The sequence below is a fragment of the Symsagittifera roscoffensis genome, chromosome 5 (assembly GCF_963678635.1).
Source record: "Symsagittifera roscoffensis chromosome 5, txSymRosc1.1, whole genome shotgun sequence".
NCBI lineage: Eukaryota > Metazoa > Xenacoelomorpha > Acoela > Convolutidae > Symsagittifera > Symsagittifera roscoffensis.
This window is the reverse complement of record NC_087066.1, coordinates 37,166,811-37,185,419: the sequence shown is the minus strand read 5'-3', so window position 1 is coordinate 37,185,419 and position 18,609 is coordinate 37,166,811. Positions and strand designations below refer to the sequence as shown.

The 18,609-nt window shown below is 35.8% G+C and overlaps 1 protein-coding gene across 2 annotated transcripts in view; it reads right to left on the bottom strand.

The window, feature by feature from the left end:
- Nucleotides 1–11,132: 11,132 nt before the first annotated feature.
- The window catches only part of LOC134847015 (suppressor of cytokine signaling 7-like), a 210,250-nt gene continuing 202,773 nt past the window's right edge, over nt 11,133–18,609 (bottom strand). Inside the window, exon 8 of one of the 2 annotated variants that reach the window (XM_063864498.1) lies at nt 11,133–11,528. In XM_063864498.1, the coding sequence (XP_063720568.1) occupies nt 11,466–11,528 (63 nt within the window). In that variant the 3' untranslated portion in view covers nt 11,133–11,465. Of the gene's footprint in view, nt 11,529–11,946; nt 12,843–18,609 lie in introns of those variants that run through there. The other variant, XM_063864497.1, reaches the window with a different exon arrangement.

Genomic DNA, 18,609 nt, shown 5'->3' with positions numbered 1-18,609 from the left:
TTTTCAGCTATGATCGTTCGGCGAATGACGATCCTTAAGACCAACTTTTATTTCTTTTAAGCAATAAAAGATCCAGAGATTAAAACCATGTTGAAAGGTTTCTGAGGTTGAGTCAAATCGGTCGTTGGAAGCGCGGATTAAACCAAAAGATATAAACACAAACCCGCCAGAAGAAAGTTGAACCTTTGGACCCTGGTCGTCCGAAATACCCTGGCTCCTCAAGTTTGTGATTATATTTAGAATACTTATTTGGAAATTTATGGAAATTTTGCTATGAAAGGCATAAAGGGTTAAGCCATTACGCCAGAAGTCTGAAAAACATTTGTGCTAATCAGAATAAAACTCATAACGAATAAGCGTAAAATTCCATCAGTTTTGGGCAGTTAAAAGAGCGACGATTGGCTGAAAAATTTCGCAAATTCAGTTCTCCTGGAGATTAGCTTATTTAGCTTCCGAAAGTTGGGAGGAATTTATCTGGAATATGCACCGTTAGCCTCCAAGGTTAATATCAAAATTTAGGACTATCTTGTGCTGAACAAAAAGCATTGTCTTCAAATAATTGAAATTCTATAAAAGAAGTTTGATGTAAATTGAATAAAAAATAGGATCTCTTTAACCATCTCCCCCTTTACAAGAAGGGGGACATTGTTAAGTAGGATAAGTTAGTCAAGTTTTTGACCAATCAAAACGTAGCAGAATTAGAATTCTCAAAAAAGCCCTTGTGCTAATTTACTGTTTTCATTGTAAGGGTTGAAATTCGTTAGTACACCATAGGGGAGGGGAGATTGTTAAGTAGATCCTTGAAATTCTAGTGTGATTTAGACTTTTTGGCTAATCGAAATAAACGCACTCTCAAATACCGTTTCGTTTATAAAGTATTATGATAATTATGATTTTTTTGCAAAACACGAAATTATCTACAGTGGTTTTTTTCTAAATTACTCAAACAAGCGGAACTTTTGAGGTCATTTTTGGGAGTTGAAATTGAAATAGCAAAGTGGTAAAGTCTTCGTGAAAGGGTGTATTTGATCCCCTGTCAAGACTCTTACGCGACTTCTAGCATCCGATCTACATCAACTAGACCGATTTTGACCTCCTTACAGGTACCACGGAAAAGTTTAGGAGCACAAAATGGACTTCAATCGCCTTAAAGTTTAAACAAAACTGCTCGCATAGAAATCAGGGATAAGCCCTAAATGTACTGACTGCCCTTCAACTTGTCTCGAGTAATTTTCGATTAATGAAACTAGCGTGTAACGCACCTCCGGCACTCCGAATTTTTAACAAATCATAAAAAACCGCATATATTGGAAACAATATCTGCATTCTTTGAAGGTGCTCTGACAGCACCCAATTACAGGGTTCGCAATTACAAATTTTGCAATGTTTTTTTATTCAACTTTTTGATACAAATCTTGAAAACCATGAAATTTTGTAGTTTTATGTAAGTTCTTTAAGAAATTTAAAATGAACAAGGAAACATCCCATCTGGGAAACTAAAAACAAGTGAGAAGTCGCATTTGGACGCAAAATTTGCAACTCCTGAGAGTACTCTTTCAAAACCCAAGTACAACGTAGGGAAATTCAAATTTTGAGGAACTTCAACCTTAAGTTTTCTAAGAAAGGTATTTTTTGAAAACCAGAAAAAATGTCTTTTCTCGAAAACGTCAAGATTTGAGCAGTCTTATTTGAAAGCAATATTCGCAATCTTTGACAGTACTCTGACAGCACACAACTACAGGGTTGGGAATTTAACTTTTGTGAATTATTTTGTAACTTGAGTTTTCTGAAAAAATCCGAAAAAATCACAGAAATCGTCGTATCTCTTTAACTAAAAAGATTTGGACATTCTTAATTGGAAGCCGAATTCGCATCCCCGGTGATAACTCTGAAAGCCCCTAACTACAGTTTAGGAATTTCAAAGTTTGAAGAAAAAAATTTAATTTAATTTTCATGAAAATATTTTAAAAAATCACAAAAAACATCATATCTGGTTCACAAGGTTTTGAGCAGTCATATTAGGAGGCAAGATTCGCAATCTTTGAGAGTACCCTGACAAAGCGTCACTTCACAGATGGTAGTTTCAAATTTTGGGAGTTTTTTTATTAGAAGTTCTGATTTAGAAGTTTTTTATTTACAAGTTTCTTATTTGAAAAAATTTGAGAAAATCCTAAAAAACGCTATATCTAGAAAACTACAAGGATTTGAGCAGCCATAATCACCCTGAGCAGCCAAAACCCTGACAGCACCACACAATTGGGTTGCTTATTTTAAACTTGATGGAAAAAAAACTGAATTTAAACAGGAAAATCGAAAACAATCTTAACCATTGCAATATATGATATAGCTTAAGCGTGAAAAAACTCTTTTGTTAAACATGCAAAATTATTATGCTTAAACATAGGTAATAGCTGTCACAAGCATTCAAATATAGTATAGATAGATAGATATGAGACACTGAATTTAAACTGGAGAATCGAAAAAAAAATCTTAACCATTGCAATATACGATGTAGCTTAGACGTGCAAAAAATCTTTAGTTAAACATGCAAAAATAAATACGTTGAAAAAGCTTAAACATGGCGAGATAAGGAAGCCCGCATTCAAATATGTAATCGAAATAGATACATAAAAGATAGATGAAAAAGCAGGTATACAAAGAGACAGACTTAATTTCACCGCGAAAAAAATGGCTGAAAAATTAATGACCTTGAGGAAAGTTCATCGAAAAACATTCTTAAGTAATTCAATATATGATAAAGCGTAAACGTGAAAAAATTCTTTCGTTAAACATGCAAAACTATTATGTTTAAACATAGGAGATAGCTGTCACACGCATTTAAATATAGTATAGATAGATAGATATAGATATAGATAGAAGGCACCGAATTTAAACTGGAAAATCGTACAAAAAAAAATAATCTTAATCATTGCCAAATAGGATATAGACGTGCAAAATTTCTTTTGTTAAACATGCAAAAAAATAGTACGTTGAAAAAGCCTAAACATGGCGAGATAAGGGAACCCGCATTTAAATATTTAATCGAATTAGATAGATAAAAGATAATATTTAGATGAAAAAGCAGGTATACAGGCAGACAGACTTAATTTGACCTCAAAAAAAAAATTGGTGAAAAATTAATGATCTCGCGGAAAGTTCATCGAACAATTTTCTTAAGCATTGCAATGCATGATATAGCTTCAACGTGAAAAAACTCTTTCGTTAAACATGCAAAACTATTACGCTTAAACATGGAAAATAGCTGTCACCACACGAATTTAAATATAGTATAGATATAAATAGATAGATATTGACAAAGCTATGAATTTTGGGCTGAGAACTTCGCAAAATTAAGTTCTAAAATTTGCGTCGAAATAATACAACCATCTAGCTTGCCTCAAATTGATTTGGGAAGATTATACGCGCGATATATTTCGCCACACAAATAATTCGCGAAGTGAAACTATCAAGTATTTATCTACCAGTTTCCAACAAAGTTTAGGCTGGAAAAAGCACACTCGATTGGCCATCCATCATTTACAGATCAACATCTGCACGCTGTCAATGTTTTTTTTTGGTAAAAATTGTCTGAAGAATAAAAAATACTCCAAACATATAGTATCCTCACTTTCTTTAAAATTCGGATAAGTGGACAGTAGCTCAAAAACATAACTCAGCATAAAATTTGATAAAACCTCTTCGCAGAAACCAAACAATGTTCAAAAATTCAACAAAACGAGAAGTTGCGGATTTTGTCAACTTTTTTTTGGAAAATTTTGACCGAAAAATTGCGTTTTTTCGGCGCGCGCTCCCCCTCAAAATTAGTATATATTGGCGCCGAATGCGCCTTTAGAAAAATTTTAAGGTTGGTCGGCCAAAACTGGATTTCTTAAAAGTACCAAAGGGGAGACCCTTTGGGTCAGCAGGGGGTCGAATCCCTGAGAGGGAGGGGGGGGGGTCGAACCCCTTAAATCCGCCCCTGATAAGAACAAACTTTCAAAAACATTTAAATTATTGTTTTCTTATGTTGTAATTTTATCGCAACGGTGCATCTACAAATGCAGTTCGCAATGAAAAGGTTTCTACAGCTGTGACAAATCTCAAGGCTTCTTTTAAAATTGTTTTTTTTTTGTTTAAAAAAATTGAGCAAAATATCAATTGAATCATATTGATGACTAAAATACAAAATTGATCCAAACTTTGAAGAGAAATCATCAATAAACGAGCGTTACCAGCCAATCTTAGGACAAAAATGATTTCCATGAGATGTCCAGAACTTACTAATGCCTGTAATAAAATCCTCAGTATAGATTTAAAAAAGGGGATTATAAGCAAACTATGTAACAAAGAACTGAGAAATTACACACTAAATATGCGAATTGGAAGAAAATGAACATGTTAAGAATCAAGGACGCAAGCCGAGATCAAACATTAAAATCATAATTAAAAAGAATTTGTTAACGGAAAACTCTTTTCGGTTCAAAACAGCCCACTTTAATTGATGCCAAAAAAAATTAGCACAAGAAAGTTTCTAAAAATCTCAATAAAGCTTTTAGCTACTCTTAGATTCAATTCTAAGATATTCGATGATGCACCAAATTATTTAAAAAGCTGTTCTTGAATTTCTTTTTTAGAACTTTTTAAAGCAAAACTGCTGAATTTTCAAACTTAACAACTCAGAAAATACCTGGCGAAAATGAAAGCGCTTCACTCAATTTGTTATATTATTTAACCTCATTGAATGACCAAAAACAAAGAAGTTACCAAGGAAATACAAAGAAGGTACCAATACAGATAAATTTTGTATCGGTTAGAGGTTCGTAATCATCACAAATTCCTTTAATTTATTAAGTTCATTGGAAAACAATTCGAAGTTTGAAAACGAATCCTCAAGCATCTGTAGCCGTTTTATGTCAGTTGTAAAACATGTAGACTTTGTAAAACTGTGTACAATGTCTATATGAATGTAAAAAAATCTCGACAAATTGTCAGAGGCACCGTTGCACTGAAAAACCACTCACAAAATTCAAACACTAGATATGAAAAAGTTTTAGAAACCGTTTGCAAATTTTTTAATCCGTAACGTACAAGTAGTTATGCTTTCAGATTAAGAAAGTATTAAAAAATGGAGCAGTTTGCCTTATTTCAGTCTGAAATGACTTCTGACGCGGATTGATTGAACGCTTACGCTACGCGCTGATAACAAATTGATAAATAGTTCACATTAATTATCAATTTTGTCTTTATAGCAGTTTTCAAAACAATATGTTTCAATTTTTAGTTTCGGGCTCAAATCAATATGATTTTTCAAATAATTTCGAATAACTATTAGAGCCTGTTATAACAACCTCAGCATCTGTTGTAAATGAGCACTCCGTCAAAGTCATATAATAACTAATTTGAACAGAGAAGTTGCTCACAAAAAAGTGCACCATGGGCTGAAAACAATGAAATATAACAAGCTCTGGCTAGTGTTATAACGTTTGAAATGAAAACAATTGCGGGTTTCAAGATGAAAAAAACGGTTCAATATCGGAAACAATTTAATTGAAATTTGAGTGAAACTAATATAGACATTTTGAAAAAATAATGCGTTTCAAAAAAGCTCGAGAAAGCTTTTTGAGAACCAAAAACAAAAATATCGTTGTTAAATAAGGTTTAAAACCTCATAACTACAAAATTTTTTGTTGATTTGTAGTTTGTTGATTCATACTAACGACAAAGTTTCCGACCATAAGTACAATTTTATCGTTTGCATCTGAAATTTCATACAGTATTCACAACTAGCTCAAAAAGCAAATGCTCTAATCAAAAAAATTTCAATGGAACTTTTTCCTGATTTGCTGTTCATATTTTATACCGGGACGCACAGCTGCACTTATCAAACACAATCAACATGAAGATGAAAAAACTATTAACATTCTAACTCATTTAAAAGTACTTTCGTCTTTTTCAGAAAAAAATCTGCTATTTGAAATCGCCAAACGAAAACAAAACTGAATTACAAAAATGAACAGAATAATTAAATGCAGAATACTGTGATAAAACCCTAGATTGTTTTAAGTTGAACATACAGATCTTTGAAAGTTTTTATATATTTTTTTGATATGCTGAAAAACGGCAACAATTTGTATCGTTTGTGATCGATAGTTCAGAAACTTGCTCAGCTAAAAGTGATGGAAACTTGAGTCTTAAAGACCCTATCATATTTATCATGAATGGATAAAGCAAAGAGGTCTGAAATTGCGTTTTGAAAAAGTTGACAATTGAATATAGCAAAAGCATACACTGTTGAAACATAAACCGCGAGAAAACGACAAACAACAGCTCTGAAAAGCAAATATCACAACCTTCGTAAGGTTTTTTTATTAGCCACCGGCCTGCTCACTGCAAAACCAGCCGTGGTGGAGGTAGATGTCATCCATTTTGCCGCAGCCGGTCCCACCTTGAGGAGGCGGATGACACTGGGACCGCTCCAACCATAACCGAAGCGGGATTCGAACGCATGACCCTCGTGTTGAGAGACATGTGCCTAACCGGTCTCTCAACATACGCGTTGTGAATCGAGTTCATCGAGTCTTTAATAACATATGCGTTTGCAAGTACGGTCATCGACACGGTCATAAACAAAACACTTACTAGAACCTCCAACCTGTAGATAAGGAATCTCGAAACCTTCATCTGTACCAGTCGCTTGAGAATTGGCTTGTATTATTCAGCAATAAAGCAGAGAACAGATGCTATGATTTTTCCTATGCTACAGATCGTGATTTTTGCATAAGTGCCACCATAGGAGCACTTTTTTCTGCTAGTATGTTTGGAAAATTTATTGATACTTTGACACTACGCTCGTCAGCTTGCTGCATTAAAAACCAAATGTTAGGTGAGTCTACGCAATGTTTTTCTGCTAACACTCCTGGTTCAGAACTGATAACTTCCAGCGAGCAGCAATATTCTTTCTATTTTTTTTGAAAAGACCAAACAACTACAATAGTCTGTTAACATGTCTTAGCAATATAATTTAGAGCTGGCTTATATGCAAGAACTGTAATAAAACTGAACGCATAAAAAGCATCAAAAATTACAACTCAACTTGGGAAACGTGAACTCATAGGGTAACATATGCGTTTGCATCTGCAAAAAAGGCTCTCATAATAAATTTCGGTGTCTCGCGTGAATCAAATCACGTTAATCACTTTTTCCAGCCAGAAATTTAACAGGTTATGTATGAACGTTTAAAAAATTCAATAGTCAAATCTCGAAAAACTTGATTTGAAAGTGAACAAACTTTAAGACGTTTCCTCACAAAAAATAAACAAAAAAAAAACACCGCGACCTTTATAAGAGTCTCAACTACGTTCTTAGAGTCTTTAAAAATCACAAAAGCTAAAATACAGAAAACGTAAAGGTACAAATAAGCTTTTAATAATAAATCTTTCGCTATATGCCGTAACCACTCGGAAAGTAAGAATCTCACGTCAACGCATCGGCGCCACGGTTGATTTTAAATATTTTAACTCTACCAAGCAATAAAGTGGCTACAGGTGCTATTGAGTTGCTGTGCTTTGACGCAAAAAAGCCATAAAAAACAAATTAATGTTCCGGATTGGAGCATGCTATGTAGGTTGAAATTCTCATCTCCACAGTCGCTTTGAAACACGAACACACTAGCCACAACCAAAGCAGCTACAGATGCTTTCAAATTTCCAGTCGTTGGAAATAAACCAAAAGAGCCAGCAAAAGAAAACTTTTCTTTGCGAATTAGTTTGGGGGGAAAAGTTGCTTTGTACTATTACACTACGCTCTGCATTCGTAAATAGAGGTCATTGAAACTTTTAATACTGAGGCGTAGCTGAACTTCGCACCACTTGTGAATCAAAAAGGAATGACTATAATTACAAGTAACTGAAACGCCAAATCAAAAAACTGAAAGGCAATGCCAAAACACAAAAAATCTGGCTAGTTTTGAAACAAAAACATGCCAAAACAATATAATGTGAGATTCCCATCGAAAGAAAAATTACCAAGTGGAAACAAAGTCGAAATTACTTTGGCAGAAACCATTTAAGCGGAAACAAGACTTAAGATTATCAAGTTTCCCTGACACTCCCAACGCACACACAAATAAACTTGATGGTCAAAGGAACAATATGAGGCCATCATGCCGATATAACATAGGTTGAAGCAGAAAAAAAACACCAAGCAGAAAAAAAAACGAAACAATTTAGGACTGCTAAAAATTCGCCCTCAAAACACGCACACACAAAACAAACTTTTTTCGCTCGTCAAAAGACGCAATATAAGTCCATTAAGTCAATATAAAAAAGACTGAGCCCTATCAAAGCTAAAAAAACAAAGGACCCTAAAAAAAGTCTTAAAAAGCTTGAACAATAATTTCTGTTGAGATTTTAGCAATTTGTGCGATCCGGTGAGCAAATTTTTTTGGGCTCATCCAAAGATGAAATATGCGGCCATTAAGACCATATGATATCGGCCGAAACCTATCAAATCGAAAGCCGGAAAAAATATTGTCATGAAAAACTTCAGAAAGTATAAAAATATCAGAAAGTGTAAAACAAAATTTTTTCTTTCTAATGACTCAAAAATAGGTCGCAAAGCCGATTAAATATAAGCCGAAATCATTTGGAGCGATTGAAAATATACGAAGTCTAGAAAATAAAAAACAGCAGCAGAATCACATCCAAACTCTAAAAGCAACTACAATGTAAATTGCGAATACACAAAAAAAACATATATACGATGTGGCAATTAAGCTCACATAACATGAGCAGACAAATTATAAATAAACAATTTTTTTGAGACGGATGATTTCCCGTTGGAAAAAAAAGGTCATGTCAGATTCTAACCTAGGATTTTTGCCGTCCCACACGTATTCCTCCTGACTGATTGTAACAGAGAGACGAAAAAAAATTGAATTCATTATGAACTGAGCTTAAATTCACCTTTTCTTACTTTGACCAATCTGTGACAAAAAACTTATTCACTTAGGAAAAAGTTTATTACCCGATTGCAATACCCTTGCTTATCGCAAGGGTAAAAAAAACTTCAGAAAATTATGAAACATTCTGAAAACTGCAAAAGCCAAAAAATTCTGGAACGCCAGAAGAAGCCGAAACTTCAAAAGTCATACATACGGGAACTAAGCCGACAAAAGTGAGCAGACATACGATAGTCTACTTCACTTTAAAAATTTTCAGTTCGCAAATAAAACAAGTCCTGAGTAAAATCGAACTCTCAGCATTTTTGTCGTCTCAAGCATGAGTTTTACCACTGCAATAAGTCGGCAGAACTCTTTTAGAAATCAATTTTATAACACAGAGACAAAGCTGAGATACATCAAGTATAGGATTAAAACAGCAAGACGCTCAAGAACTATCAAAGAGAACAATTAAAAACCAATGTGTTATGTTTTTTTATGTTTAAGTTTATTTAAATTTTTTAAAGACTTCCAAGGTGTGTGGATTTTGGGCATTCCAAAAACTGGGGCCACAATTATATAGATCTCATTAATAATATCCGAATATTGATGAAAGAAAACAGTAGGCAAATAAGCCGACAGCCAGTCTGAAAATCAATCAAAATGTTTTGGAAAAAACATGTACTTCCGCAATAGTATTTATCAGTTGATCTGGTACTGAAAGTAATAAACACATTATTAATTAAGTAACAATAATGATAAAACTAAACCGACAACCTAATCGACAAGCATAAAACCGAAAAACAATGAGCAAAATCATAGCCAATCGTAGATCGGAAAAGATTAATGAATGTAATTAAACATAAAAAAAAACACTGACTTTGTTGAAACTTTCGAATTTCAAAGAAAAAAATAGATGCCCATTGAGCTTTTTGAATTTCTAGAACGATTTATGGCTTTTTTGATATTATTAACCCATTTGAGAAAACCAGATCAACAGATAAAATTTAATTCCGCTGGAAATCTACAAATTAGATCAACTTTCGAAACTAGAAACCGTTCACGTTTCTTCGCGCCATTTTCACGTTCGTATTTGGAGAGTGCTATTTACGTCCCTTTCAGCAGATGTATTTCAATTGAACTCGAAAAGTGCATGTATACTTGAACGCATTCATAATTGCATCAAACTATATGAGTGCACATCTGTAGTTATTACAGACTTTTATGCACATTTTAAGACTTTTGCCTGAAAAATGAAACAAAAAATCACCAAAATGTATAAAAGAGTCTTCACTAAATTACTCTTAAAAATATTATAGTTATTTTATAGCTACATAAACAGCTAAAAATATCAAAAAAAACATGGCCAGACAAAATAAAGCAAAATTAGCATCGGAACGAAACTTACCAAGCGGCAAAAAAGCCAAAAAAAATAGGCTGGAACCCTTCATGCCGAAAAAAATTCGAACATTTCGAAACTAATGCAAAAAGTTAAAGTCCCTCTTCCCCTCGGAACACACACGTACACAAAATTTATTATCGGTCATCGAACGACGTATTTACAGCCACTAATTCGATGAAATGAGACAAAACTTATCAAGCCAAAAAAAATGAAAAATACTAAATTTTAACAAATCGAGTTGGTAAAAGTACAACCAACATGAAAAACAACTTTCGATTAGGTCGAATATTAAAAATGTTAACATTCTTAAAACATGTCTGTTGCAACAGAAAGGCTAAGTAAACGAATGCAGTAGCCAGACGAGTTCTGTGAACGAAGTTATTTACGGAAAAAGTCTATTACCGAAATGCAATATCCTTGCTGCTCGTAAGGGTTTTAAACAAGTAACACGCGAATAACATTTTCACGTGCGAATGATTAGTGAAGAAGTTGTTTCCCTGAAAATTTTTCTTGAAAAATCACCCTTGAAAGTATCAAAAGAACCATGAGAAGTCAATCTTGTTTTATGCTTATTCATTGGTTAAGCCATCTGCTCTAGTTGGTTGCAGGTTGCTTTTGTATATTTCACTTCCCAAAATGAGGGTCCGACAGAAGGTCGACCACATGGACTCCCAAATCATCACAATCAAATCGTCTCAATCTCTAGCACTTAAATAGTACCTATAAAATTTCCGGCAGCGCCAATGACATTCCAGAGCACTCGTTCAAAAAATATCTCATGTTGTACTTGCGATACATGAATTTCTCCTTGGGAATCATATAATTTATTCTCTAAGCTATCAGATAGAGATAAACAAAAAATAATCAGTGTATAAGCTAATAAAAATTCTTATTGAAGAGCAATTAAGATAAATCAGTTTCTCATAGTCCATTTTCATTCTTTCGGCAGAAGTTTCCCTCGGCCTCGGTGGCTTCTCAATGTGTGAAGTGATGTACTTGACCCATCCAATAATCGAATCGATTCCTTGAGCTTATGAACACGGTGATGAAGGCTGATAAGTTTATTACTGGAAGGTGTCATGATGCACCTGTTGATCACTAAACCCTAATTCTATGAACATGATATTAGACAGCAGACGACTCCTCATCTGAAAACTGGTTCTGACGTTGGTAATTCTCGGCCACAGCCTGCAAAAATTATAGCATAATACGATGAGCAACAAGAATATTCGTATATTTTGTTAGTAGCTATTCATGTTCCGCCAACGTATCATTGCAATCAAACAGGCCTATGGCCAGTAGCGTGCAAAGAGGGGTGCGGCTAGGCGACCGCCCCCCCCCCCCCCCCCTCAATTCTAGTTGCCAAAATTTTCCAAATGGTCCCGCTTTGGTACAACTTTGAACAACCTCAAAATTCTTCAAAAGGCGCCTTTGGCGCCAATATGACGGATTTTGAGGGCGGAGCAAGCGCCAAAAAAAATTGAGGGCGGAGCACGCATTTTTTTTGGTCAAAATTTTTTAAGTAGTGCTTTCAACGCATTTTTTGGCCGCTTTTTTTGAACAATTTGCCAGCGCAATGGAAAAATCAATTGGTCGACCTAAAAAAAACCGTCCCCCCCACCACCAAAAAAATTTCTGCGGACGCCACTGCCTATGGTCTAATGGTACCCGCTTGAAGTGATGATATGGTAGTATTGAACTGTATCTGAACGATTGGCACAGATTTCGTCCTATTTATTTAATTAACAGATTTCGTCCCCTATCCAACAGATTTCTAAAAGTCGGTTTCGATCTTGGGGATTACTTTGCTTGACTGAATTTAATACTGCCGCTAAGATTGTTAAGTGAAACTAGAGGGGCTATTTATATTCAACTTAAATGAAAAAGAGTTGTATTTAATGAAATCAAGTTAAGCGCGGTAAATGATAGAAACCAAATTTTAAGTAGAGTGAACAAAAGTATAAAATTTGATTATGAAAAATTACTAGTGAATTGTAACTTTCTCCACTGAACTCTGACCCACTCTTATCGCTCTCCTCTTTGTCCCTTTCTTCCCATGCTTCAAAACAAATATAAGGGTTTTGGGCATATGGTCTTTCTACAATTCTTGAACTACCAGCAATATCACAACCAAGCTCTCTTTTACTGAAGCGACATTGTCATAAGCCTTGATCAGGCACAGAGTAAATCGGACTGTACACACAATTTTGGTCCTCTTGTAAACTGCCTTCCAAATTTTCTTCATCAATGATTTGTTTAACGAACTCATCTTCAATAGTAAAAAAAATTACCACACGGAATTGCGGTAACAAGGCCGCCTAAAAAGATTCGCTTGGTATCCAATGAGATAAGGGTTAGTTTGTTTGTAACTAATAATCGTATTTCGACTGGATACTGATATTTTTCAATCGAAAAGTGCGGTGATCGAACAGACTCTGTTTGAACCTGTCTTTTTTGTACCGTCCAAGTGATTGCTTTCGCGGACTTTTTTTGAAGAGCTATCTAAAACAGGTTAACTGATTTACAAAAGGACAAGATATGAGAAATAATTCTAAAAATGATTGCCGAAACACCAAAACTATTGGCTCATTGCTGTAGTGAAAAAGTTGAAGGCGAATAATTAATTAAAGACCAGAACTGTTTTGGTAAAATGTTCTAACAACAAATAATTTATGCTAAAACCAAGTTGTTTGAATGAATGCTTGGATCAAAAAATTTTTGCATAATCGTTTTATCCCGTTTTTTATGTAGAACAAATCAAAAAATTGATAATTGAGAACACTTATATTTTTGTTCTAAGTGAATATAACTTCGGCTTCAAACCGATAAATTCCTCGATTATTTTCCCTGCCATCGCGTCTTTTAAATTTAGAACTGTCTTCTCGTTAATGTCACTATACATTGGCGATACTTTGAGATAGTTACTAAAGTCGAAGTGATTTCCCAGTCCTTTCAAATCTTTGTATACATCCTCGGATTTAATCACATGTATGACGCTATCAGTGTCTGAATACAGCGATTCCAGGTTAAATTTGGGTTTCACTCGAACATAGTGGAACTCAAAGATGAACTTTTTGGCCAAGTCAAATAATACCGCTCCCACTATTGTCGGCTTATCCCAGTGGATTAAACTTGGGGCTTAAGGCAACCTCTTCATCAATTATTTGAAAGGACAAAGTTTTTGCAAAGTTTGAGCTCTGACAAAGTTTTTGCATGATTTCATTTTCGTTACGAGTATTGCTGAGTTTCTTCCGGTTTCGTTTTGACTCCATCGTTTTACCGAAAGTAGAGTTAACAATGAGTTTAAAAAAATTCTCATCGAATGCAATCTTTGCTGCAGTCTTTAGCTGGGTGTTCATATCAATGAATAGAGCTATCCACTTAGCTAGTCGAAACTGCAACAAACTGTGAATGTGAGTGACTTTATTACCTAATAGTACGTAGAGATGAAGAGTCAGGTAATGTAGCTTATAACCTTCTTTCGCTGAAGTGTAGTGACTGAATCAATTTTTGTACTTTTGACAAACTCGTGATACCCATCTTTCTAAGCATTTCAATTTGGTCGGTACTCATGTGCGCCAGTTCAACTACTTCTTTGGAGGGCGCTGGTGGGTAATCCCTGAAGTAGTGAAGATAGTTAGGGTTGCTTTCGCCTAATGCTCGAATGATTCAGTGAAGATCATGGTTTGCTAAATTGTGTGCTATTACGGGAATGAAGTTTGTAGTCTAGCGGTTGATGTTGCACCTGTTATGGGCCCAGCCTAGAAACTTGTTTGCATAGTGACAGTGATCCGTCAGTTTTTCTTCGGCTTCCCCGAATTTCTGCTCGCAAATCCAAAATTCTGTCGCATCTTTATTTCTTGTCTGTTGTTGCCCGGTGAAGACATAGTGTCTGCTTTTTCCAACATAGGTTTCTTTCGCTTGAGTTTCTAGGCTGAGTAGCAATTTTCCATGCTATCGGACCCTCGTGGTTGCTCAAACTTGATCACATCTGATTTTCCGAAGTCGACAACAGCAAGGCCATATCCAGAGTTTTCATGTTTCTCAATAATTGTTGTACTAGATTTTTCTGGGTCAGGTTCGGCACCAGCAACATGTACAATCAACGACTCCTGGTCAAAATTAATTACACGTGGCTCAAACCAACGTGCACCAAAGTGTTTGGAAAAGTGTTGACCGTTTTCACGACTGGGCAGGGTGATTTCCATCTCGTCCTGTTGGTAACAAATATCAGGATCTCGTTGCAGGGTATGCAAAGAGGAGCCAGTGTGAAATCAATTTCGACAAATCTCTTTTATGTCCCGAGCAGCTCTTTTTCGAAGGAAATTGACCAGCTTTGCAAGGTCATTGATGAGCACATAGTGGAAGGTGGATCCATCAGAGAGAAGTAGTAGGTCCATCGAATTCATTTTCGTTACGAGTATTGCTGAGTTTCTTCCGGTTTCGTTTTGACTCCATCGTTTTACCGAAAGTAGAGTTAACAATGAGTTTAAAAAAATTCTCATCGAATGCAATCTTTGCTGCAGTCTTTAGCTGGGTGTTCATATCAATGAATAGAGCTATCCACTTAGCTAGTCGAAACTGCAACAAACTGTGAATGTGAGTGACTTTATTACCTAATAGTACGTAGAGATGAAGAGTCAGGTAATGTAGCTTATAACCTTCTTTCGCTGAAGTGTAGTGACTGAATCAATTTTTGTACTTTTGACAAACTCGTGATACCCATCTTTCTAAGCATTTCAATTTGGTCGGTACTCATGTGCGCCAGTTCAACTACTTCTTTGGAGGGCGCTGGTGGGTAATCCCTGAAGTAGTGAAGATAGTTAGGGTTGCTTTCGCCTAATGCTCGAATGATTCAGTGAAGATCATGGTTTGCTAAATTGTGTGCTATTACGGGAATGAAGTTTGTAGTCTAGCGGTTGATGTTGCACCTGTTATGGGCCCAGCCTAGAAACTTGTTTGCATAGTGACAGTGATCCGTCAGTTTTTCTTCGGCTTCCCCGAATTTCTGCTCGCAAATCCAAAATTCTGTCGCATCTTTATTTCTTGTCTGTTGTTGCCCGGTGAAGACATAGTGTCTGCTTTTTCCAACATAGGTTTCTTTCGCTTGAGTTTCTAGGCTGAGTAGCAATTTTCCATGCTATCGGACCCTCGTGGTTGCTCAAACTTGATCACATCTGATTTTCCGAAGTCGACAACAGCAAGGCCATATCCAGAGTTTTCATGTTTCTCAATAATTGTTGTACTAGATTTTTCTGGGTCAGGTTCGGCACCAGCAACATGTACAATCAACGACTCCTGGTCAAAATTAATTACACGTGGCTCAAACCAACGTGCACCAAAGTGTTTGGAAAAGTGTTGACCGTTTTCACGACTGGGCAGGGTGATTTCCATCTCGTCCTGTTGGTAACAAATATCAGGATCTCGTTGCAGGGTATGCAAAGAGGAGCCAGTGTGAAATCAATTTCGACAAATCTCTTTTATGTCCCGAGCAGCTCTTTTTCGAAGGAAATTGACCAGCTTTGCAAGGTCATTGATGAGCACATAGTGGAAGGTGGATCCATCAGAGAGAAGTAGTAGGTCCATCACAAATGTACATTGCAATTGTTTGGAAACTCGAATTGGTATCAGTTTATCTGGCAAGTACCTAGACAAAAAATTGATGTGGGCATCAATTAGCGGTAAATGCAGTTAAAATTATTTGTTTGGAAGTTATTATATGTTAAGAAATTGAACTCAGCGAAATACGTTGATTTGAAACTTGTTCTTTCTTTAAAATCTGTCGATGTCAAGAATGCTCATTGGCCTGTTAAAATCTGCCTGATCTTGACTAAACTCTTCCTGTTCATTTTTGTTTTCAATTTGAGTAGCTCCCTCTCCCAGCTGCTGTTCATGAACAACATCATCACTTCTTTCGTCTAAATTTTGATGATCATTACTACTGTTTCTGGCAAAAGATGAACCAGCACCCTCAGACGTTTCTTTTTTGTCCGATTGATGTGTCAGCTTTTGTTTTTTTGAGGCATGTTTCAGAAATTTAGTGGAGAGCAGGTCCATGTTTCAGATTATAGGCTGCAATAAAGCAAAGGAGAAAGCAATCGTTGGTTGTTTCGTTTCTATATAAACCAGGTTGAAGTTTTTTTTCAGATCGTTTGGTAGAGGCAAATAGCTTTCAGCGCGCATTGGTGACAGTTTAGCAAAACTGATGCTTAATTTCAAAAAAATTTCAACCGACCATTCACTACCATGTGAAGCAAAGCAGTTAATTGTATTGAGCATGTGCTCAATCATTTCATGAAATTTTCCTTTTTCCAAGCCACGTTCAGGTAAAACATGATTTTCTCAAATGTTGTTTCCTCCTGTTCAGCAATGCCGTGTTTCATCAAGCTCACTTCAACCGAGAATTGTACTTCGACTGATCCATTTTGAGTGAGCTCAAAAAGTCGTTGATCTATGACTTCCTTCTTCCGCATCATGAAATCTAGCAGGTCGAAAATTATTGAGTCATGGCCATTTGGTTAAGCGGGCCATAGCTAACCCGGCGTTGCTTGCCCCCACGTTACTCGGGAACGCCTCCCGTTTGATAAAGTCAAGTGAAGAAATTATCAAGTGGTTTTTTTGTACAAATTTTGATTTTCATTCTATTGAAAAAAAAATTTCCGATAAAAAAATTTTGTCTTTAAATCCAATGAAACCATTCTCAACCATCCTTCTATGATCTCGTGGGCATGGTTAGAACCCATGTTCAATTTTCGAAAAAAAAACAATTTTGATTTTTTAACCGTTTGTTACCACAAACTGTTGATTATACACACAACACCTGTTTATAAATGATATACAAATGCTCAATAAAGGCTTAAAACACTCTCTGGTACCTTCCCTAAAAGTACTAGCTAACCCCACTAGGCACGAAGTACAATGAGAGAGAGGGAGAGAGAGTGTTTGAAAAAGCCAAAATTATGTAGTTAAAATGGGGTAGTCGGCGAGCAACTGCAATTCTCTCTCTCTCTCTCTCTCTCTCTCTAATAAAATTTCAATTTTGACTGAATAAAATTTTCGTTTTTCTATGTCGTTAATTGTCTCAAGTTATAATAACTAAGTCTAGCAAGAAAAAAGTAATGTAATAAAAATTTTTCATCTAGTTCTATTTGTTTGTGAGCTGTTTGAACAAATAACTGACTGTATTTTTTATTGTTATATTTAGTTTTAAAACACAATCATAATGTATTTCATCCAATAGATGAGAAAAAAGAAAGCCAACAATATTGACAGACAGGATAAAACATATGATAGTATTTCAATCAAATTTACATGATCGCCAGAAACAATGTTTGAGTTTTTTTACGCCAGATATCGCCAGAAACAATGTTTGAGTTTTTTTACAACCCTTGGAATTTTAGTTTACGTGTATTGGGCGCATAGCAAGCATCAACAGGCGGCGTCACTTGATAGTCGTTTGGAGCCGTGAGATCGACGACAGAGCTCGAGCTCTGCGTCAAACTGGTTGCTCTGATCGGGGTAACTGGAATTGCTGGGAACAACGGTAACATTTCAATTCCTTGGATAATTGAACCAGCAGAAGAGATCGCTGTTTCGATATCCCAGAATGACTCGCTCTCCGCATAGTCACGAATGCACCCTTCCTGGTTCTCGTAAAATGGAATCGTGTCGCCGTCTTATCAAAAAGGATCTTTCAGGGGTGACTGCTCGAGAAAAGTCGCATCATTGATGTCTGTCTTTTCGATAGCAGGATACGACTCGCTCACTGCTGAGCTCTCAAACATACACTTTCGGCCCTAGCGTCTGATCATTTGTTCGCGGAGCCAGGTCATTGAATGTTGCTGGTTTCCTCTCTCGGCTTTGTTGAACTATTGCAACAGTTTTTCTCATGTATGTCTGATAAATTATAGTTCTCTCTTCGTCAGACGTGGAAAAAATTTGTAGAAGACTGGTCAATTTTAAAAATTTTGATTTTTCTCAGGTTGTAGTATCGACTGGTTTGTTTGAAAGAATGAGAGCGTACAGCGAGCAATTGTTGGGCTCTGGGTTGTGAATAGTAAAGGTGTGCCCTTGGGAAAAGAAACTGTTTTATGCTCGGTTTAATTAAAACAGTGTCATAGAAAGCTTTGAAGATCATTGCTTCAAAGAAACCACATGACGCCTTTTTATGACGTTCCTAAGATAAAGTAACTTAAAAATTACGCTTCAAAGGGGTTAAATATGTGCCACCAGAGCAAACTATTTAAAATTAATGACCTAATAAGGGTTT